Source organism: Gymnodraco acuticeps, unplaced genomic scaffold (genome assembly GCF_902827175.1).
Source record: "Gymnodraco acuticeps unplaced genomic scaffold, fGymAcu1.1, whole genome shotgun sequence".
Taxonomy (NCBI): domain Eukaryota; kingdom Metazoa; phylum Chordata; class Actinopteri; order Perciformes; family Bathydraconidae; genus Gymnodraco; species Gymnodraco acuticeps.
In genome coordinates, this window is record NW_022989802.1 from 187,209 (window position 1) to 212,500 (window position 25,292).

General features: G+C 40.6%; 1 protein-coding gene across 1 annotated transcript in view; it reads left to right on the plus strand.

Moving 5' to 3' along the window:
* Positions 1-2,056, plus strand: part of LOC117552793 (GRB2-related adapter protein-like) — a 46,503-nt gene extending 44,447 nt beyond the window's left edge. Inside the window, exon 5 of the mRNA XM_034226437.1 lies at positions 1,016-2,056. Within this exon, the coding sequence (XP_034082328.1) occupies positions 1,016-1,201 (186 nt within the window). The 3' untranslated portion in view covers positions 1,202-2,056. The remainder of the gene's footprint in view (positions 1-1,015) is intronic.
* Positions 2,057-25,292: the final 23,236 nt, after the last annotated feature.

A 25,292-nucleotide genomic window follows, 5' to 3' on the forward strand; every position in this document is an offset into this window, starting at 1 on the left:
CGTCATCTCACGCCTAGACTACTGCAACTCCCTCCTGGCTGGTCTACCTGCATGTGCCATCCGACCTCTGCAGCTCATCCAGAATGCAGCGGCTCGTCTGGTTTTCAACCTTCCTAAATTCTCCCACACCACTCCGCTCCTCCGCTCCCTCCACTGGCTTCTGGTAACTGCTAGAATCCACTTCAAGACACTGGTACTTGCTTACCGTGCTGCGAATGGATCTGGCCCTTCCTACATCCAGGACATGGTTAAACCGTACACCCCAGCGCGTGCACTACGCTCTGCATCAGCCAAACGACTCGTTGCGCCCTCGCTGCGAGGGGGACCCAAGTTCCCATCAGCAAAAACACGTGGGTTTGCTATCCTGGCTCCAAGATGGTGGAATGAGCTCCCCATTGACATCAGGACGGCAGATAGCTTGCACATCTTCCGGCGCAAACTGAAAACTCATCTCTTTCGACTCCACTTCGAGCGTTAGAACGATTAACGAAGCACTTTTATACCAATAAAGGACTGGCTTATCTAAAGCCAGTTGAGTAGCACTTGAAATGTTTGGCTCTATGAAACCTGATATACTTATATGATTCTGTTTTCTTCAAGGTTGTGTCTTCCTGGTCGAATGTACTTATTGTAAGTCGCTTTGGACAAAAGCGTCAGCTAAATGCAATGTAATGTAATGTAATATTTAGGTGAACCGTTGCAGTAATGATGTTTATAACAGAAATTAATATTAGTCTTCCTCCTCTGTGCGGTTGCTACTGTTTTGGTCAGACATTTCTCATCATATGAATATTTCACAGGCCGAGGAATGGACTGACCGACAATGATTTGGATAAATAAATGTTAAATGAAAGATATGAATAAAATATGCTTGTACTTTGAGAGAAAAACAGAGAACATCATTTATTAAATTGACACAATGTCACTTAACCTGAACACTTCTTTTTTGTTATACTGCCACGGACAAATGAAGTTCATTTCAGTAACTCTCTTTCTCTCACTCTCCCCCCCACAGCGTCCCCATCATGCCCACGCTCTCTTCGACTTCACCCCCCACCACCCGTCGCAGCTACGCTTCCTGCGCGGTGATGTCATCGAACTCATGGACTGCTCTGATTCGCAGCGCTGGAGGGGCCGTTGCCATGGACACGTGGGCCACTTCCCCCCGGAGTACGTCCAGCCCATTTACCACTGCCAATGACGTGACGTGTCAATCAAACACAAACGCTCCCAAGGTGTCATAAAAGGTCTTAACCCCGCCCCCTCACACCGCTCACCTGCTGTGTCCAATCACTGACGAGGAACAACTGAACTGCTCATTATGTCACAGATTCCTTCCATTTCCCCTGTGATGCCACCTGTCAATCACAAGCCTCGTCCAATCAGCTGCTACGAGCTCATCAATCACTTCCACCTGATCCCACAACTAATCTTATATATACAAAAAAGAAGATTTGGACCTATACACTCAGGATTTGCTCCAGTGGTTGGCACCATTCCCATGAAGAGATCTAGCAGAGAGTCACAGAGGGACATTGTGTTGGGAATATTTGGGCCACACACTCTGAGGATACTCACAAAGCCCTCTCTCGCTGTGCAGGAGTGTGTGTGTGTGTGTGTGTGTGTGTGTGTGTGTGTGTGTGTGTGTGTGTGTGTGTGTGTGTGAAACGTGGGTCTAAACACATAGAAACCTGCAAACTTTAAGTATGTTTACCGTGTGCTAAAGGGAAAGTGAATGCATGTGTGTATGAGTTAGTGTGTGTGGAGCAGTGAAGGTTACTGAGTGACATGAAGACACTTTGTTTAAAATACACAGCTTCAAATGTACTATGCTCAATTAGTTTATGAATCATTTGTTTGTTTGTTTGTATTTATTCTTATTCATGTGTAATCTTAGAATACATATATTACAAGTAAGATTAAACATTGTAAAAAAGGTTTTGTTTCTGTTGCAACAAATAGTTGTTATGTGATTTACGGTAACAACTTGGACCGATCTTCCTTAACATGTAATGACAAATCATTTCAATAAAGTGATTACATTTACCTCTTTAAACTTCAGAGCTTGGAGATTATTGTTCAAAAACATTTACTTTAGTGTCTGTTGATACAAACATAGGAGCAGAGGTGGAAGACGTACTCAGATCCTTTAAGTAAACGTAGAAATACTATGGTCTTCAAATACATTACGGAGCGTCCACACAGCAGCGTGCGTTGACGCTTGGCGGTGGGCGTATCTGAAGCTTGGGGATTTTTTGCGACCAACAACCAATCACATGAATCTCCCGCCCCCGACATACAAAGCAATAGCAATGTTAAAACGAAGTAAACTGGATATAAAATCCCCAAACAGGCGAAAACCTACCAGTTTCACCCACTGTCTCTGCCACCTCCCTCCATGCCTCGCTCCTCCGGTTTGTATCCCGGGAGATGAACAGAGACTGATCATACAGCACCGGGTGATTCACTACCGCTATAATGAACTTTCCCTCCATTTTTTGGAATATGAGGAAATGACCTGCGTAGTCTCTCCCAGCATACACGCGGTTTGATTGGCTAGCGCTTGTACTGGCAGATTTGCATAAACGGGATTTCATTGGCTGGCGCTTCTGCCGAGGCGCCAAAAGTTGAACATTGCTCAACTTTTGAAGCGAGCAACGCTCCACGTCGCTTCCCAAAATGCAGTTCGGCTAAAAGTGACGTCACCCCATTCAAAGTGAATGGGCAGAAGCGTTGGAAGCTTCAACGCACGCCGCTGTGTGGACGGGCCGTTACAAGTCTTGGATTGAAAGTGTTACTTAAGTAGAGGTACAGAAGTACTTTCAGCTGAATGTATTTGAGACTTGAAAGTATTCAGTTTGCAAAAGACTCTTTTCACAGTATAACAGAATATTATTCAGTTTTATCACCAATAAATACATTTACTATTGTTTTACCGTTGTAGTTGATCAATGTTGAGCCAATGTTAGTTATGATTAGGGTAGGTAAGTAGTACGGTATCATATCAGTAGTACTGCATCATATTTGCATTTTGTTGTTGTTATAATAATAATAATATATTTTATTTCTATAGCGCTTTTCTTGAACCCAAAGACGCTTTACATTTGGGAGGGAGGGTAGACAAACAAAACAAAACAGAAAAGTAGTCAGGAGGAAGTTGATTGAGAGGGAGGGGCGGGGCTTATGGATACAGAGTTGAAGAGGTGGGTTTTGAGGCGGGACTGGAACAGGGTGAGGGACTCAGACTCACGGAGGTATTGGGGGAGGGAGTTCCAGAGCTTCGGGGCTGCCACAGAGAATATGTGTTGATTAATGCTAACACAATGCAATGCTGTCCTTTCTGGCCTTCCCATCAAACTCCTCAATAAAGTCCAAATCATTCAGAACTCTTCTGCCCGGATCATCAGCCGCACCAAGTCTACTGACCACATCACCCCCATCCAACTGCACTGGCTCTCTATACAACACCGGATTGAGGACAAAAACCTCCTCCCCACATTCAAAGCCCTCCACAACCTTGCCCCCACCTATCTGGCCGACCTCTTAAACCCCCTGGCTGGTCTACTTACCGTCCCCACCCCTCGTCACCATGGGTGCTCTGGCTTTTGGCTGCACTGCTCCAAGACTCTGAAACTCCCCCCCAACACATCCGACAGTCTGACACAATCACTGCATTCAAGTCCCTCCTCAAAACCCAGCTGTTCAGATCCGCCTACTCACTGTAGTGCTACATGTCGCCTGTTACTGGCCTTTTGTACAGTTTTCAGAATATTTTATGGATTTATGGAGGTGTCCTTGGGTGCTTTGAAATCAATGTATTATTATTATTAAAGTAACTAGTAAATCGGAGTGATAAATAATAGTAATGGAGTAAAATGTATGATATTTGAGCCTAAATATATTGGAGTAGTACAAAACAGAACTAGTCAGTACAAGTATTTGAAAAATACTTAAGTTAGTTGTTAGTTATATTACACCCCTGCATATGAGTCACTGTTCCTCTTTGCTGATGCAGTTTGTCTGCTTCAAAGTTGCTGAATTGAACTGTGTGACACATTGTGCAATATTTTCCATATTGTCCTTTTCTTGCCTTTAAGTCCCAGATTGCAATTTTTTTTTTTTATCAATATGTTTATTGATTTTCAGCTTACAAAAAATCACATACATAGGACAAAGACATAGAGCCAAAAGCAATACATATATACACAGGACAACTACTTTACATTAAAGAAAAATAACAACACTAAATTAAATTGGTACATACCACAAGGGCACTCTAATACATCGGGAACCATCCAGTTCTCCAGCAATAGGACCGTATTTCTACAGAGGATATCACAGTCATTTACATTTTAACATATTATAGCATATTATAGCATTATCGCATTATCCTGCCCCAGGTTCGTTCAGAAATTGAGATAGGTCGTTGTATTGCCCCAGATTGCAATTTAATGTAAAAAAAACCATTTCATTTCATGTATAAATTGCAATTTCATTACATTTGCTATGATATTTCACAATTCGGGCCCCGAAATGCAGGTTAATCGCAAAGAATTATGTGTTTTCTTTGCATTCGGTACGGTCCCCTGACATTTACATCCTTTGAAATAGCAATTGTTGAAAAAGGACGTGATGTGACTGGTGCAAGTTATAAATAAACAGTGCAGTTAATTGTGCATAGAATATGCTAAAAAATATCTCTTTAATCAATCGCAGTGTCATAAAATGTATCAGCTATTATTGCATTAATCAAATGGTTAAAGTGAATTATAAAGCAAAAATATCAATAATAGCTGGTTCTTGCTCCTCTCTACTGTAAATGAAACGTCTGCAATTGTATGGTTAGTTGGATAAAAACGCAATTTGTAGACATTACCTCGAGGCTCTACGAACTCTAGGAATGTAATAGTTTCCGACCGTTTATAAACGTAATGATTATTCAATTCAATTAAGTAAAACAACAACCTTGCAGCCCTTGATATACTTCCATCAAAGGGTGTGTTACAGAACTATGTGATAGGGCAATAGTATTTGAATAGCCGTGAGACAACCTGCTTCATACATATGTCGTTGTATCTTGTGTGCATGCCAGGAGAGATCTCATTGGAATTTAATACTAATTGTCACAAAAAAGTCAGGCGTCTGTGTTTAAGTGTGTGTGACTGAACAACGCTTGATGACAGTCACACACACACACACACACACACTATGTCACTGACAAAGTAGGCTGAACACTTTGACAGTCGACTGATGCTATGCGAGGAATCCAGCGCTACTTCTCTCACCACGATGTGATGTTGAAAAAGAAGCAGGAAACAGCGTTACATTCCTTGACTGAATCACTCTCCTTTCTTTCACTCTTTTGTCTCCTCTAATGTTTTTATTTTTAGCAAAGCTCGTCTTTAAACCCCACCGAGTCACCTCTGCCCTGCCAATGACAGTTAGACTAAAAACCACCGGCATCCAGCGGCGGAGAAGAAGGAGAAGAAAGGAGTTAAAGGTGTACCAAGAATAGAGCTGCTGTTTTCTTCCACTGTTAAAACTGCTGAGTCACTTTGAAGTGTGTGTGGCTGATTATGGCTGCAGCATGTGTGTGTGCGATACAGACACACATTTATGATGACATATTTTGTGTCATACACTCGAAGTGAGACGGCATAAGAATACCAAATGTCACCGACAAGCTGTCACAAGAGTGGAGAATAACAGAAAGTGAGATAAACAGCAGCAGAGTTTGGAGACAGGGTGGAGATAAGAAAATGTTAAAAAGGTGAAAAAAAACAAGACAGAAAAACAGAGAGGAAGAAGCAGATGATACGAATGAAAGATGGAGGGGCAGGGTGTCACTATATGAGCGAGGGTTAAAGAGCGCAGGGGTAAAGTGTGACATCCACAATATACATCATTCATTGCGTTAGAAGCAAACACAACCAAACCAGTTTGACTGACTGACTGCTCCCGGCTGTTGACAGTGATACATAGAACTAGTCCAACACCCACGATACAAGCAGATTGTTATGAGATGATGAATCATTTTTCTGCCAATCAACGAGTCCGTAAATCAAAAGATTAGATGGGCAGTCGAACAGCTGGTGAGTCACCCAGTGATTCCCTGAATAAGCGATCAGCATTGTCATCCAGACAGACAGGAACAGAGGAAGCTTGAAATATTTAATGATGCCTCAAGTTATGTCAGGAAGACCAAGTACGCTCTGTCAGCTCCTGCTATCCTCAAATAGGGAGGCGTGTGGCGCAGTGGATAGAGCCTTGGTGTTGGGATCAGGGGGTCACAGGTTCAAACCCACTGCAGTCAGCATGTCGTTGTGTCCCTGGTAGGGGTGTAACGGTATCCGTATCCGTCACGGTTCGGACGTCACGGTTCGGCACATGCAGTCACACGACGGATACACCTTTTTTTTTTTACGAGTGGGAAAAAAGTCTGTCATTCAGGGCAGTATCCACTACACTATATATAATTCAGGGGGCGGTATTGCGCCTAAAAGCTGTTTGCCAGCCGCCCTTAAACAACAAATGAAGAGAAACACAACAACAAAAAGAACAAAATACAAGACGAAGAAAAGTTAGTATGGCGAGTTCAGATAATAATAATAATTAAAACTGCGGTCGCACTTGTGCGCGCAGTGATGAGCGGGCCCTCGCGTCCGTGCGCCTGTCGGGGAGGGCGGCCGGTCGTCCCGGCGTCAAGCAGACGTGCGCGAGTCCTGGGAAATGAGCCGTTTGTCATCTCTTTAATTTTCGCGTTCCAGACTCCCAGGTCCTCCGGCAGCGACCCGGAAACGGATGTCGAAGGAAAACAAATGTCTCTAAAGGCTTGTCGAGGATCGATTATCGAGGAGGCTCTCTGGAGGAGCCGTAACCGAGGATACACTGATTTAGAGGAGAGAGGAGTGTCTCTAGAGGAGCTATAGCCGAGGGTACACTGAAGTATTCTCCTGAGATGATTTCAGCCAACAGTGATGTTTAAAAGAGGTGTGACGCATGGCTGGACTTCTGTCAACGAAGCACAGCTCTGCAAACTGTTCCCTGTTGTGATTATAAGTTATTTGAGATGATCAAATGTGCATCAGTCTTTCTGTCCTTTACCGTTTGTTTAATCACTAATCACATGTCCCCTGGATGTTAGGTGATGTTACAGTGAGAACAGCTGCTGAGGTCAGTGCAGAAAGCAGAACAGTGTGTATAATATATATCGCTCAATAACAAATGTAACAGGCCTACATGTCACATTTTATTTGTAGGCTTTAGGAGATATCTACAAATAAACATTAGGGTTAGGGTTAGGGTTAGCAAGTGTCTTTTGTAATGAATATGCCGCCAGCAAAGGGCGTTGTTGGACTAACAGTAGGTGTGTGTGTGTGTGTGTGTGTGTGTGTGTGTGTGTGTGTGTGTGTGTGTGTGTGTTGTGTGCGTGTGTGTGCATGTGTGTGTGTGTGTGAGAGTTGATGTGCCAGGCAGACAGGCAGGTCTCAGTAGCTTATCTGACATATAATTGGTCAAAAATGGTACATTCTCCGTTAGCCTACGAGCTCCCCGTTTGAGCGAAGGACTATTCCTTCTCAATGTAGCATGACATTGGATATGCGCTGAAGTTGTCCTGGATTGGAATTGTTCCGATCATTCCCCTATGAGGAGTTTGCAGAAATGTCTTTAAAATGCATGAAAAACGGCAATTTTTTAACATGGCCGACTTTCTGGTGGGCGGGGCTAATGGAAGGCAATTTGAAATATGTGTGCAATGATAATAGAAATATGTATACAGTGTTTCGTGAATATTGGAAAAAGTATACGCGAGTAGTTTGGAGTCATTTGGAGTCATTTGTGACATGTAAATCGTAATAAATGGTGTATTCGCTGTTAGCTTACGACCTCCACGATTGAGCTATAAAAAATGTTCTTCTCAATTTAGTATCATATTGGATAGGGGCTGAACTTGTGCTGGATTTGAATTTTTCCGATCATTCCCCTAGGAGCAGTTTGCAAGAATGTGCTTAAAATGCATGAAAAACGCACATCTTTCTAAATGGCCGACTTCCTGGGGGGCGGGGCTAATGGAAGGCAATTTGAAATATGTGTGCAATCATAATAGCAATATGTATACAGCGTTTCGTGAATATTGGAAAAAGTATACGCGAGTAGTTTGGAGTCATTTGGAGTAATTTGTGACATGTAAATCGTCTGAAATGGAAAGTTCTCCGTTCGCTTACGAAGTCCTCGTTTGAGCGATCGACTATTCCTTCACAATTTAGCATCACATTGGAAATGGGCTGAACTTATCCTGGATTGCAATTTTTACGATCATTCCCCTAGGAGGAGTTCGCAAGAACGTGCGTAAAATGGCTGAAAACCGCACATTTTTCTAAATGGCCGACTTTCTGGGGGGCGGGGCTAATGGAAGGCAATTTGAAATATGTGGTGCAATCATAATAGCAATATGTATACTGTGAAGTTAAAACTTCTTTGCAGCAATGTTGAGCCAATCATGAAATGAGTGAAACTGGATTCGCCTGTCAATACACTGATATTTATTGAGAGACAGACAATTACATACGGCCGGGAGATCATCCTAGTTTCACACTGTCCTTGTGCTCCACCAAGGTAATCTCTGAACCAAAAGACACAAAACATCTAACCAACACGAGGAGAGGCGGGCTCCCAGAAAGCCCGCGTATAATCAATAGCCAATGCGAGACAATGGTCTGCTTGTCTCAAAGAGATGCTGCCAGGTCAACCCCCCACGGACATAGGAGAAGCGTTTGACCTGTGACCTCAACCTATAGAGGAGTCTCTGACTGACTACAAGCAGATGTTTGCAGTATCACAGATTCTATAAAACAATAAGAAACTCTATAAACAGATCAGATGAAAATATTCTCTTACAGATTCACTCTTTTTATCAATCTATTGATAACCAATTAACATTAGTCTAAGAATATTTCAGTCAATACTTAAAATCAATAAGCGTCTTCAGAGTTGGGTGGGCTCAGATACATTCATTACATTAAAAAATAGAACAAGATTGAAAACATTTCAATCACCATGATTGAACACAGTCAATCATAATAAAATCATCTCTCTTCAGTGCTTGGCATCTTTTGTCAAAAGGCACAAAAATAAACACATGGAATACAAAATATTATAGCAAAATATATGTTTCAAAAATAAGATCTTTTATCATTTATCACTCAGTTAATTCTCATTCATCAAACACAAATTCTAAATCATCTTACATCTCAAAGATTTACTTTAAGGCAATTACTTATTAAAACACAATTAGAATTTAGGATTTATAATAAATCCAATTGAGGTATAAATCAGAATCATGACAGATCCAGCTAAGGTTCCTAGTTAAGGTATAAATTCACAGTGATGAATCGATCAATCTGTAATCTGTAAAGTTAGTGTCCTCAATCTTTAACATTACTTTACGTTTACTTCATTACGCTTTATTCAAGAGTAAGGCATGATATTTAATTAATTACATTACTTCAACTATCAATCATTATGTCATTTCAAAATCTGAAGGGAAAGCTAAACAATTCTCAAAATGTTTAACAATCTGAAGAATCAAACATTTTATTGTATAACAACCTGAAAAGGAAAAATCAAAACATCTGTTCTTTATTCAGAGCATCAACTGAGATCAATATCAAAACATCTGTTCTTTATTCAGAGTATCAACTGTAATCAACATCAAAACATCTGTTCTTACCTGGTAATGATTAAGGATAGTAACATTGTCTGTTATAATATTAGAAATATCTTATTGTCCAATACCTTATAAATCTGAAAATATCAATTAATTAATTAGTTTAGTGTGAAAGTGCAATCTGATAAAATATATTTATCACCACTATTTAACACATATCTGTTCATTGGGAATACAAAAACAATCATTAATTGTACATCTGTAATCATCTGGTCATTCAATTCAAATGTTATCTTTGTACGAGAGCTAGAAGACATGTTTTCCTCCTCTCTTTATGACACAGAATGTCTGGTGTGTAAAGGCATCCTGATACTGTAGATTAGCATTGAGGTGCTGATTGGCTCAAAACTCTTCTTCATCAGAGCGCCATAACTCAATTATCTGTAGATTAGCACTGAGGTGCTGATTGGCTCAAAACTCTTCTTCATCAGAGCGCCATATCTCAATCCCCCCCAATTGCTCTGCTTTTGTGGCTCAATTCAGTGAGCACTTTATGATCTCCCAGTGAAACAGAGGCTCATCTGCCTGCATTCCTTCTGCTATCTGCTTGAGAGCAGTGCACCTGCCTATTCCAAGTGGCACATCCAGATGCCCCCCCCTGTGATGGGAGAGGTTATGAAAACATCTGCTCCTCCAAGAAACATAGAAACCTTGTATGAAGCCATCGCTCGTCCTGCGAGCGAAAATGAAGAAGCATCCCATCTCATCAGAAAGTTGAAGATTAGAATCCTCTCATCTCGAACGACCTCCTTGCCCGTGGATAAGTTGCTCTCTGCAGCCGCAGAGTGTGATCCTCTCTCTCTGACCCTTGGCCTTCAGAGCTCTCCTAGTTATTGGGTTAACACTTGATAGGGATGTTTTCCTGAGTGCAGACAACTCAAGGTAATGGATTAGCACATTATCATTCAATTACAAAAATAGGATAGGCTCCCTCAGAATGATTTGGGAGCCTTCCTGAGACATGCACATTATAAATGTAAGGTTTGTGTTAGTCATTTAACATGCAAGAATCATATACTCATCAGTCCAAAGCAGAGAAATGTTATTTTAAGTTAAATGTGAGCTAGTCCCTGTGGAATAACCCTTTCTCAATGATTATAAATGTTATATTAATTCACCATTTACCGTTTGATCAAGGATTAGTTTATCAGAAGTACATTTCCTCTTCCATAAAACATAGGTTTGAGAAATGAATGTTCCAATATGAAATCAATTTCTCAATTTCTCAATATAATTTGACTCTTCCCCTCTTTTCTTACATATTGTCACATATGAAATAATAACTCAGGAGTCTATTTAAGCATGGTATTGTCTATATAAGCTATTAATCGAGAAAACTCAGAGTGAGTATGCAACTCGCAAATATCTCTCCTCCTTCCTATCCCTCTTTACTCACTTTCCCATCTCTTTCTCTCTTATTTCTGTTAGATATGAAGGAAAAACATACAAGTCCATGTAAGCATCTGAGTTACCACCGTTACCAAACGGTGTGCCGCGGCACACTGGTGTGCCGTGAGGCAAGTCCGGGTGTGCCGTGGGATTTTGTGACAACCATACATTATTTTTTCAATATACAACTACACAAAAATAATCATTTATTTTTCAATTTACTATATCAGTACTTTGTAGGTTTATGTACGTAATCTGCGCGACTTGCTTGTCCACATCTCCACGTGCAGTGCTGCCTAAACATGGCTGAGTCAGCGATAACTATCGAGGGGTGGAGGTATGCCCATTATTTTTATATCACGCAGTCTATTCTTCTTCTCTGTCTTCCGGTTGTTGCCTGTATTAAATGACAAATACACACTACCGCCATGGATTTGATATGAACGAGGCGGCAGTTAGCAGCTAGCGGCTAGCTAGTAATGATGTAGTGATATCGGTAATATTAACTCCATTTAATACAACATTTACGGTACAAGATTCAATCATACAGCCCATGTAGTATGACAATGAATTACAGCAAACATGTGCAATATATCCATTATTACAGCTCCGTGGGATGGCAGTAAGACGATATGGATCCGTTCCCATTGTGCATCCATGGGTAAAGATAAACGCAACTCACATTGGTTCCTCATACAGCATCTCTGTAAACTACGTGTATTCACTGAATTTCACTCTCTGCCTTTAACGCTCGTTGTAGCTCCAAAAGCTCCAGCCAGAGCCTGGCTCCAGCACCCTCCCTGTGAGCACAGTGTGCTCTGATTGGTCGGGACACGTAACATGAACGTGCCGGGCTGCGCGGTCCCGTGGATTAGATGCGCGTTCATAATGCAGAGGGAAATAACTCTCAGAATAACGTTATTAGCAAATGTTTTACAACTTGAGGAACGAATGTTTTTTAATAAGGGCTATAAGCTATAAGTGTTCATACTGGGTAGTTTATTTAGTTAAAAAAATTATCCAACGAGTTACAGACCACTCTTTCCCCATGTAAGTCAATGGGAAAAGTGTTTTCGGGCCTGGCAACCAAACCGGAAGTGTAGTACCGCCGTTTGGCCAGCACGAATATTTTCATCTGAGTCCGGCGCACTACCTGGGGGCTTGACTACCGCCGCCTGCTGGTAAGGAAAGTTATTGCCACTCACGCATGCGCAGTTTGTACGTGCTCGGCGAGGAAAGTAACGAGTAAAGTTACTTTATGAGTATTTACCGAGTTACTTTATGTAGATAGTAACGAAGTAGTGTAATATATTACATTTTTTAAAGTAATACATTTATAATTTGTAGTTCCGGACCATGGACAATGCAGCTTCCTTGCATTGACAGTTGTCTGTGCTGAATTTCTGCTGAGTTTCCTTTGCCTCATTTTCTATTTTGTGACCTGTCTGGTGTAAATGAGTGTGTTGCTGCTTTGATGAAGCCTAATTTGATAAAGTTTCAAATTAATTTCGGAAATATTTCGTAATATAGTTGTCTTTGTCACATTTTATTTGGCATTAGTAAATAATTATGCACATTTACAGATACTTTACATAATATGAGTGATAACACGTGTTATAAGGGCTATCTTTTCAGAATAGGTGTGCCTTGAGATTTTTTACTTGTCCTTTAGTGTGCCTTGGGCACAACAAAGTTTGGGAACCACTGGCATAAATGATAGTGGGCGTCTGAGGGTGTCATTACTGAGAAATGTCAAAGAAATTCAAAACCTTACATTTTAAAGCAGGTTTGCATTCCTCCACTTAAGGTGACGTTATCATTGGAAACAATAAAAACGAACTATTTTGATGTAGAATTTATAAATTGAATCGTTAGAGCAGAACAAAATGGTTGTATTGTAGCCTGAGTTCCGTGCAGCCCTAGTTTCAACAGGTGTAAACATGGTCCATATAATGTGAATACATGCAGAAGTAGACAGTAAGAGGCCCCTGACATCAGGCGTATTTGTTAAAATAGTAGGGGCTCTTCACTCTGCATAGCAGTATGAATAGCCTTAAAAAAACAAACAACCCACTCCGTGGTAACGAGAGTCATATTTCTGACCCATATGCCCTAAGTGAAGCCGTTAGTCTCATCTAACTGACCCAAGGGTTGGTGCTGGTGTGACAGTTCCAAGTGTTCAGAATTCCAGCTTCCAGTTCATGGCTCGGTGGGGGGGAGCAGACCCACGTGAGACAGTGTCAATGGCTGTATTATTCAGTGTGAGGAGCGTCATTCTCTCTGGGAGCAGGAAATGGTGTCCATTCTCGGACCAAACCATTAATGTCATGTAGAGCAGCCATAGCATCTCTGTGACTGCACTCAGCCGGACTGTAGCAGGGTAGAACTGGGTGACTCTTAGTGAAGCTGTCCAACGCCATTAGACAAAATGGAACCACGTGCTAACAAAAAGGACACAGGGTCATCAATGTCTCTCTTTACCATTGGCCTAATCATAAACAAATTAGTGGGAAAAATGTGGAACACTAATCCATCATGTGGAATGTTGAGTTAATTTAAATAATTATTTATGGGTTGAAATCAAATTAACATTAACATTAGAACCAAAGTCAGTTAACAAATTTGACTTGCACAGATCAGTAATCAATACACCATTTTTTTTAGCTCCGTGATGAAAACGATAACAAGCAGGGATGCAAACTTGTCATCAATAAAATATTATTGGGGTATGGACAGGGTTGCTAACTTTGGGTACCTGGCTGGAGTGAGATTTTGATATCATGGGTTTAATTACACACATGCGCACGAAGTGACTGCTATCGTGTCCGTAGCGGGACCTTAGCATATATTTAGGATATATATATATAATATATATATACAAATACACAATATTGGACACAGACTATAAAGGGCACACAGTTTCATTAAATAATGAAAGTCAAACACATGTTTGTTTCCACTGTTTTATTGTGTGCCTGTCGCGAAAAGCAACTTATTGACTTATCGGCTCCCGAGTATTTGTGTTAGATAATCTATGGTAGGGCTAACCCATACAGTGGTGGGGCTCAAATCAGTATTTGAAATGTAATTACATATATGCTATATCGCCCCCTTGTCAGTGAAACGCCACGCGTGAGGTTTAGAATATTTCCCTGTCTCAATCCAAATTGAACTGTATGAAATAAAAATAAAATAAAAACATTTGTCTTGTAGTAAATAAAAAGGCGACCTGGAGCCAATCCTGCCATTTCCTCACAAGTGAAAGAGTTCACATGCTGAAAACCCAACCCCCGCAGGGGGTCTGGGGGGATTCTCCCCCAGGAGATTTTTGAAATACTAACATAAAATACACATTCTCTCTTGAGATGAAAAAAATAAATCCATCTATTACTGCACGACATATTTAAATGAAGCTGAACCTGCTGCTCCTCCCATAGGGAAGAGGCTGTGTGAATTACTTCGAATTACTTTGAAATTACCCCATTGTTCTTTGTGTCAAAATGGAAGGTTTCTGGCTAACGTTAGCTTAGGTACTCAGATCTTGTTCTTGAGTACAAGTAGAAGTACCAGAGTGTAGGAATACTAAGTTACAGTAAAAGTACTGCATTCAAAATGTTACTCAAGTAAAAGTAGAAAAGTATTGTCATCAAAATATAGTGAAAATAGCGACAGTAAAAGTAGTCGTTGTGCAGATTGGTTTATTCCAGAATACTATATATGATATGTTTTATAATGATTGATCATGAAAGTGTTCTCAAAGCTGGTGAAGGTGCAGCTAGTTTGAATGACTTTGTATACTGCATACGGTAGCTGGTGGATTCACTCCAGGTGGAACTAAAGTCTGATTAAACACTTGATTAGATTTCACATCATTCATCCACATCTGAAAGTAACTAAAGGTATTAAATACATGTAGTGGAGTAAAAGTACACCATTTACCACTGAACTGTAGTGGAGTAGAAAAATAAAGCAGCAAAACATTTTAGATACTCAAATAAAGTACCAGTATCTCAAAATTGTGCCCAAGTATAGTACTTGTTAAGTTTATGAACTTAGTTACTTTACACCAGTGGCTATACTGATAGAAAGACTAAGCCATGCACAGAGGCATGAAAATACATTTTGAAAATGCTCAACAGTACTGGCAAAATTATAAACTGACTGCTGCAATTAGATGTTCCTCTTTGTGCTGTGGTCATAAAACCCCCAATGGGTCGCGCCGTGGTCTGCTTCAGATTATCTTCTCCTTCCAGAGGTCACGCCTGTCTCTGACCCCGTGTCTTGCGTTTTATTTTATTTTCTTCTTCTGCAGCACCAAGCAGAGTATAGAAAAGGATGTTGAACTATATTTAAAACTGTAATTGAAGTTCAACTCATATCCATTATCTGATTCCAGTGGCCAGTTGGAAACAGATAATGACAAAGTTTTCATTTTGCATCAATCGTGCAAAAAGGTTCAATCACCATTGTGTCTAAGTCTTGTCTTATCTGCTTTGTTTCGGAATGTGTTCAATACATTAGGTTTTTTTATTTTCATTAATACCATACAATACATAGATTAAGAATAAATGAAACAAATAATACAACATTGACCTATTTGAGCAGACAGATGACCCGCAGTTATGCCTCTGAGGTTCCCGGGTGTAAAACAGAGGCTTTTTTTTTTTTTTATTTATTTTCCTTTTGCGGAAATTTAGATTAATTTTACCTTGGCTGTGGACTGATTAATTATTAGTTGTTAAAAAACATGCACAAGACGGCATATACAAACAAACACGAAACAATTATACAAAACAAACATGAACCCGCAACAAATATCAGGTGACAGCTAAACTCATCCAGTTTAATTTTAATCCGAATTAGGGAAACTTCAGCGGGGGTAGGGAAATATCAGTACTTATTTTTACTTATTGTTTTTTTTAATTTTTTTAATTTTTAATTTTTTTTAAACAAAATCCAATTCAATAATCCGTAAGTTTATTAAACACAGTGTGAATGTAATATTCTGCCACCACCCTTCCCATTTAATAGTTCAATTTAGTTCTTGAGCTTATGGTGTGATTAACAGAAAATACAAGTCTGTGTTGTTAAACATTAATTCAGTTGATGAGCAATAAACTACTTTATTCTCAATCAAAACCACTATGCAAATGTAGTGGTAAAACTGCTCAACCGACCGAGAGCAGAGATATTAATTAATTTAATTAATTCTAAGAACGGAATCTGCTGAAGAGTAATAACCACATTATTCTCAATCAGCAACCACTATGCTAATTTAGTGGTGCTCTGCCCTCCCCGATCCGGAGAGCAGAGACTTTTAATGAATTCAGTACCCTTTATTTTAACAACAGCCAAATTCAACAACCCCTCAGTTTATGAAACACAGCGTGACGTAATATTTCGTATCACGTTTCCCGTTAATAAGAGTTCTGTTTAGTTCCAAAACTCATAATGGTGCGATTTAAGAAGATACGACACTGTGCTGTGTTTATCCTCGTGTGTGCTGCTCCCCACAGGGGGGGGGGGAGGGGAATTACCCACACCCTGCACCCGCAGCAGCAACAGGAAAATTTCGAGGCGAGTTGATTTAACTAGTTAAACCGTTGAAATCTCCAGAATTCGGCGATTCGTTTCAGTACAAATCTTTACATTGCTTTTAAACCGAAGTTCCACATTACTGATGCCCTCTTTAAGGTCTCTCCGAATATTTGCCGTGCACACACACAGAGGAAACCAAAAATATTGCATCTATCTGTTCCACAGGTAATTTTATACCGTCAATCACAGAGTCTGGCGAGGCAATGTCAAAATATAGATTTGAAATTACACTCACCAGCTCGACGATTTGTTGGTAACCGTTCGCGACGCCAATTGTGAAGTTAAAACTTCTTTGCAGCAATGTTGAGCCAATCATGAAATGAGTGAAACTGGATTCGCCTGTCAATACACTGATATTTATTGAGAGACAGACAATTACATACGGCCGGGAGATCATCCTAGTTTCACACTGTCCATGTGCTCCACCAAGGTAATCTCTGAACCAAAAGACACAAAACATCTAACCAACACGAGGAGAGGCGGGCTCCCAGAAAGCCCGCGTATAATCAATAGCCGATGCGAGACAATGGTCTGCTTGTCTCAAAGAGATGCTGCCAGGTCAACCCCCCACGGACATAGGAGAAGCGTTTGACCTGTGACCTCAACCTACAGAAGAGTCTCTGACTGACTACAAGCAGATGTTTGCAGTATCACAGATTCTATAAAACAATAAGAAACTCTATAAACAGATCAGATGAAAATATTCTCTTACATATACAGCGTTTCGTGAATATCGGATTAACTATATCCGAGTAGTTTGGAGTAATTTGCTACATGTAAATCGTCAAAAATGGTGTATTCGCTGTTAGCTTACGACCTCCACGATTGAGCTATCAACAATTTTCTTCTCAATTAAGTATCATATTGGATAGGGGCTGAACGTCTCCTGGATTGGAATTTTTCCGATCATTCCTCTAGGAGGAGTTTGCACGAATGTGCTTAAAATGCATAAAAAACGCAATTCTTTCAAAATGGCCAACTTTTTGGGGGGCGGGGCTAATGGAATGTATGTACAAATATGTCCACAATTCCATGAGTAATGTCTGTGCCAAAATTGGTGAAGTTCTGAGAAACTATATGTGACTACCACACAATAGGGGGCGCTAGTGAGCAGTTGTTTTGAAAAATTAAGTTATTTTTTTACATTTTGGAAAAGGTCGTGGGCTGTGACGCGTGTACCAATTTTTGCGTACCGAAACACATTTTAGCTCATCATTATAAAAAAAAAAGTACAGGCCACGCCCACATTTGTCATTCGTTGTGACACTTTAAATATAAGTCCATACTCATCCCCAGAGTATGTCTAAAAAAAAAAAAAAGATTTCGTCCATCAGTTCATGAGTTATACATTTGTCATGTTTTTGGCGCCCCCTATAGTCCAAAATGGAAATTACTTTTTGTGCTTATTTCCCAATACAGACTGAACCTTACCACCAAAATGTGTGTTTTTTTGGTACATTGTTGATGAGTTATGAGCATTTATATCTAAGCCCCGCCTTTTTGCAAACACGTTTAGAGTAATGATGGCCACAGTTATCGACTGAACATGCTCATTTCCTACGATAATGTGTCTGACCCTCCGGCGATACTGTATACTGAGTTTGGTGTTGAAAAACCAAAATTTGAAATTTAAGTGAATATTTAACTGTTTTTAAAATTATGCTAATTAAAATAAAAAAAAGTAGGCGGAGCTTACGGGTACAAGGACATTATATGTAGAGCATGTCCACCCGAGTAAGTGTGAAACATTTCAGGTCATTTGGAGTTACGGTGCGACTAGCGAGCATGTTGAACAATGTGAACAAATTGAGTCCAGAATATTGTAGTTTTCACCGATTCTGGAATCTGTGCAAAATTATACAACTTTTTCAGCGTCCTAAAGGCCTCAAAAACAGGAAACGCCAACAGAAGAAAAAAAAAGAATACCACCAATAACAATAGGTATCCTTGCACTTCGTGCTAGGACGTCGTTGGGTCCTAGCACTCTCGTGCTCGGGCCCTAATAATAATAATACATTTAATTTATATAGCGCTTCTCATCTGCCAAGACAAATCTCGAAGTGCTTAACAACAAAGGATACTAATACACTTTGATAGATTAAACAAATAATTGTAATAATAATAAGAAATAAAAAAATAAAAAATAAAATATAAAATAAAGTACAAAAATAAAAGTCGGTGATAGCGATAAAAAATGGCAGTACTCCAGGTGTACCATGCTCAAAGTTTATTGGAAGGCCTGCCGAAAGAAGAGGGTCTTAAGGCCGGTTTTGAAGACCTCGGTGGAAGGGGCAGATCTCAGCTGATCTGGGAGGGAGTTCCAGAGGCGGGGGGCGAGTGAGCAGAAGGCTCGGTCTCCCATTGTTCGGAGACGTGTGCGGGGGATGTAAAGAAGAGGAGCGTGGCTGGAGCGGAGAGAGCGGGTAGATGTCTGGGTATGGATGAGGCCACAGAGGTATTTTGGGCTTTGTTCATTCAGGGCTTTGTACGTGAGGAGCAGAACCTTAAACTGGATCCTGTAGTGGACCGGGAGCCAGTGTAGTTTTGCAAGTATGGGGGTTATGTGTGCGGACCTTTTTGTACCGGTGAGAACTCTGGCTGTGCTGTCCATGGACAAGTTGCAAGCGGTTGATGGATTTGGCTGGGAGACCGGAGAGGAGTGCATTGCAATAGTCTAGTCTTGAGAAGACGACTGCATGAACCAGTTTTTTGATGTCATCAGTTGAGAGTGAGGGCTTCAGTTGGGAAATGTTTTTCAGGTGAAAGAAGGAGGTCTTGGTGATATGTTTGATGTGGGCTTAGAAAGACAGAGTGGGGTCAAACCTTACACCGAGGTTGGTGACAACGGAGGAGAGAGGAATGAGCTGACCATCAAGGGAGGGGCTGATGTTGGCCTTGGCAAGCTGGTCGGTGGTGCCTATCAGGATTGCCTCCGTCTTGCTGCTGTTGAGCTGAAGGTAGTTGGTGGTCATCCAGGAGCGGATGTCTTCCAGGCAGGTGTTTAGTGTTTGGATAGTGGTGGTATTGGGTTGTGTTTTGATGTAGACCTGAGTGTCGTCGGCATAGCAGTGGAAGTTGATGTTATGTTGTCTGATGATATGACCCAGAGGTAATAGATAGATTAAAAACAGGATCGGCCCCAGCACTGAGCCCTGTGGGACCCCGCATGTCACTGCGGTGTCGTCAGACCTGGAACCCCCCAGAGACACGTAGTACTTCCGGTTGGTGAGGTAGCTTGAGAACCACTTCAGAGCCGTGTCCGTCACCCTGGTGTAGGTCTCGAGGCGGTGGAGGAGGATGGTATGGTCCACTGTGTCGAAAGCCGCACTCAGGTCAAGAAGGACACAAGAGCTAGAACCCACCTGCTTCTTTTAAATCAGCTGTGTGGGAACATTTCGGGTTCCCTGTGGACTGCAATAACGATGAAGTGTGTGAGTGGTGGATCGGACGAGGACGGTGTGTCGCCGTTGTTAGACAGCGGTGCGGTATGCTAATGGTAACACACGCCAAACATGCTAAATCATATCAGAAGGCATCAGCCAGATTTGCCAATCACCGGAGCCCGGCAAAAGACAGCAGCAGTTCAACAGCTGATCCCCGCTGTTTTTAAGAAACCAATAGACATGAAAGCCATGAGACCAAAATAAATAGCTGAAGCTTTTGGCATATGTTTTTCAACGACTTTGCGCTCTTGAAACACTTTATTATTTATGATGTAATATTTTCAAGACATTCTTTTTAGTTTGACAGCTTGATGAAACCTTTTTGTTTGTTATCAGCCATTATAGATAATATGGCCATCTGAGTGTGTGTGGTGCTGTTTGTGGTTTGTTTTTAACTGTTTAATACAGTTATGTTTTCAAAATGCCAGAGTTCCTTATTTTTAAACTGAAACTTGCACTACTGTTCAAAAATAAATAACAACAAACCTGGAATTATGCATTTGGGACTTTTTCTTGTTGTACCGAACCGTGACCCACAAACCGAGGTACGAACCGAACCGTGACTACTGTGAACCGTTACACCCCTAGTCCCTGGGCAAGACACTTCACCCCAAATTGCTCCTGGGGATTGCCCACAGTATTGAGTATGTAAGTCGCTTTGGATAAAAGCGTCTAATAAGTAACATGTACTGTAATGTAAAAATGCACTGGTGCCCGACCTGAGGGTCACAAAGCTGTGAGGACTTTGAAGGAGCGTAAGGCGACTTGTTTTATTTTTAATACAATGTTGGTTTATTTCTAAGGATTTCATTCATTGATGTGAAGAAAACTAAATGAAATACTTACTTTTAAAATGGATAATGATTTAAAAAATAGAGACGTTTAATTGGGCTCACAGGTCACAGGGCATTCATGCTAAAGGTGAGGTCCAAAACCCAAAGATATTCAGTCTAAATCGGCCTTATCGTGCTTTTTAGGTTTTAGTGCATGTAAGTGATCTGCAAAGGCAAGTCATCTCTAAGCAGGGGTACAGTGCTATTTTTTACAAGTGGGGGGTGGACCGAACATCCTTTAGGGGGGTCGTCGCCTCCTCTAGCGGGGTCCGGGGGCATGCTCCCCCGGGTAAACATTTTTTTAAATATTGAAGTTAAAAGCATCAATCTGGTGCACTTTGAGAGCAACATTAACCCTACCTTAATAATACCTTAAATCGGACAAAAGGCACTGGAGAACACTTATTCATTAACACGCTTTAATGAAGCAAACTAATGCCTTAACTCATTCAAATACAGTCGTTTACTTATTTCGGTGAAACGAATGTGCGTAGAGTTTTAAAGGATGCGGATAGTCTCACCTTGATTCTGGCGCATTGCTTATCGTTTTATAGATCTATTCTCACCCACCATCTTTGTTTGTGACGTAAAGAGTGTAATGGTGCGTTCACACCGGACGCGATGCGATGTTTGGGGGCGGCGCGATTACATGTAAAGTCAATGCAGAGACGCGGACAGACGCGAATTCGCTCCGATAGCGAGCATGAAGCGGTGGACTCGGCGCGAATGACGCGATTGAACGGTGCCGCGTCAAACGCGAGTTCCATTTTTTCAACTTGAGCGTGAAATTCACTTGACGCGTTCTCGCGGAAGCCAATCAGAGGTGAGGATCTCAGCCTGCCGTCACTGATGTTCAACCAGAAAACATCAGCCGTTAGCTGTTAGCAGTTAGCACACAGAGCTCACAGCTCCTCATATCTGTTCAGAAACTAGACAAAAGTTAAACAAGTACAAACCACAGACTGTCTGTGTTATGGCCCAGTGTCATGTGAAAGGTCCCAATGTGTTCATTTTGATGGGCTGTGTTCTGAGTGGTTAAACATTATTAATGGTGTTCCTCAAGGTTCTGTTTTAGGTCTACTTTTATTCTCCATCTACATCAATAGTTTAGGTGAAAATATCGATGGAGCAACCTTACATTTTTATGCAGACGATACCGTTATGTATTGTGCAGGTCCCTCCATTAAGGAGGCTGTTGTTGAATTGCAAGCTGTTTTTAACATTATTCAGACTCAGCTCGCTGAACTAAAGCTTCTTTCATATGGGATTAGTTTTATATCATAAAGATAAAGCAACACTTGCAAAGTTGCAAACAAATCATTTGTGTAATCATGTAAACTATAAGTGTTTTTTCTTTGTTTTAACAGGTTTATGTTTGCAGTTCTTGTTTCTTCTTTCTCAATGATCAGACTTTTGCTCTCGCTGCAGCTCTCTCTTTTGCGCTCCTTCAGTTTTTGCTTGAGATTCTTTCAGGGGTGCGTCCCCATTGGCTACTCAGTTTTTGAGTGACAGCCCAGTCCTCCAGCGATTGTACAGTGCAGGCAGCTGCGGTGCGGTAGCTGAGCGTGGATAGAACCCGCAGAAGAACCAGCATTTCAATTATTATAATACGACAAGTGAAAATCATTTGTGTTGTTTGTGCTGTACTATACGGTCTGTTTCTTTATTGTGTTAAGTGAGAAGTAAAGCTGTGCTATGAAAGTTAGCTTGTGCTACCTTTAGATCCATAACAATGCAAGCTAAGTAGCCTAACAGTTAGCTACATAGCTAGCAGTGAGTGAGCGTTCAGACGGTTCAGACACCCAAACGGACTTGTGTGCCTGACTCTACCAACAGGCTTTCATGATTCTGTTTAGATATGCAAGTATAAGCCATGATAGCTTATTTTATTAACACGCTAATTTGATATGAAAACCAATGGTGGCTGAGTTAACTTTGTAGGAAAACCTACCGTCCATGAGTTGTATTTTATTTGTTAACTTCATATTGGTGGTGTTTTCCAACTTCCTCTGAGGGGACAGCATGGAGGGGGGGCATGAAGAAAGACCTGCACCAGCTTCATCCACGCGTTGTTGTTATCACTGGCTCAGTGTCATTTCATTTGACCAAATGTCTTTACATTTAATAGATTTTATTATTATCCACCTTTTTGTTTTATGTCCTTTTATTTAAAACATTCTTTGAGACTTCATCTTCTGGTTCAAATTTCAATAAATGTAATTTGTATAATCACTCTTTTGTGTTTATTCTACATGAAAATGTTAGAGATTCCATTCAAATCTGTTGATTATTCATATCTTCCTCAGGCTAGGAATAGTATGTAGAGTTTTTAATGCTAAATGTATATTATTTTCTCACAGGATATAGAATGAGACAACACAGGTTGTATCCATTGTGTATGAATGCTTCAGCTCTTCAGACCAACATAGTAAGATGTGAGCATGTTCCTAATTGTGTTGGTATGCAGCCTAGGTCTGCTCTGTTTCATAAAGCAAATCTGCCACTTTTATATTGCAGAATTTAATTGTTTGTCCTAAACATAGCAATATATGCTTTTGAAATGTAACATGTCCTTGAAAAAATAATAGTATACAGTTAAGTGTGTATCACCTTTAGCTTAAAAATACATAGATATGTTTTTTGTAATCTATAAAATAAATAGACAGACACTTTATCAATCCCAAATTGGGAAATTATTTAACAGCAGCAGTGTGTTCAGGTATTAAAATATTTAAAGTTGGAATAAAGTATAAACTACACAACACAAGTATAATGCACTGCAATCCATAAGAGAAGTCCGATATGTTCATGAAAACTCCTCAGGAGACACCAACACTAATGCGGCCGAGTGGACTCCGGAGTCTGCAGCATGAGTTGCACTGTATGATCTGTGGTGTAGTGGGCTGTCACTCCAAAACTGAGTAGCCAATGGGGACACACCCTTGAAAGTACCGCCCACCTGGGACATTTGTGTCAAAATCTCAAACAAAAAATGAGGGAGCGCAAAAGAGAGAGCTGCAGCGAGAGCAAAAGTCTGATCATTGAGAAAGAAGAAACAAGAACTGCAAACAAAAACCTATGTTAAAACAAAGAAGAAATACTTATAGTTTACATGATTACACAAATGATTTGTTTTCCACTTATAGTTTTATTTTTGAAATGTATTTTATTTTGCTTGACTCCGTTTTTTTTCTTTTAAACTCATAGTTTTGCTTTATTCTGAGAAAGTGTTGCTTTATCTTTACAAACTGTAAAGCATTAACCCATCACTACCCTGTATGCAAGGGCTGGTTTGCCTTCACTAACTGTACGGAGGCTCAGTCACTGGTACATTTTTATATACAAAGCCATGTTAGGGAAACTTCCATCCTACATCCTGATCTCATGACGAATTGTAAGTGGCGACTGCCTGAGATCGCATGCTGTGTTTTTATTAAATGTGCCAACTGCTAGGACTGTCTTAGGGAAGATAGCTTTTAGATGTGCAGCTCCTCTGTCTTGGAATAGTCTGCAATTGAAATGGAAACTGAGCAATCTGGTGCCACTAAATGTTTTTAAAGCTTGGTTGGATGCTACTCAATCGGAAGCTGTTGGTACCTGTTCATGTGGATAGTTATGTAAATTGTAAATCCCTGTAATGATGCTGTATGATGTCCTTTTTGTTGTTTTTATGTTTCATGTGGAACCTACTTGAGCAGGTCTCCCTTGAAAAAGAGATCAATGATCTCAATGGGATACACCTGGATAAATAAAGGTTTGAAATGAAAAAAATGGTGAAAGCTGGGTTATTTATGTCTGTAGGCCGTTGTTGTGAGCGTGGAGTGAGCATATACAACGTTAGCTTAGCCTGGTCGACCCAATCTCCATTCAGAAAACACGCATTTTAAAAGGGTTTTTCGCCTGCCGTCTGTTTGCAGACTTGTCAAGCATTAATTCATGGTTTTTACTAACCGGTATCAGTATGTTGTTACTTCGGCATCATTTAGAAACGTGTATTACAATTTAATCATGGTAAAATATGTTCATTTTGTTGTAGTTGTAGCTCCCTAGCCAGCGCGTCTTGTTTGAATGATGCGAGTAAACACAGCTGGCAGCCGCGGTGAAACTCGAGCGTTTAGAGCGATGAGATAGGAGCGAAGCAAGCCCCCAGGAAGTGAAAGTGAAATTCAGTGAATACACATAGTTTACAGAGATGCTGTTTGAGAAATCAATGTGAGTTGCGTTTATCTTTACCCATGGATGCACAATAAGAACGGACCCATATCGTCTTACTGCCATCCCACGGAGCTGTAATAATGGATA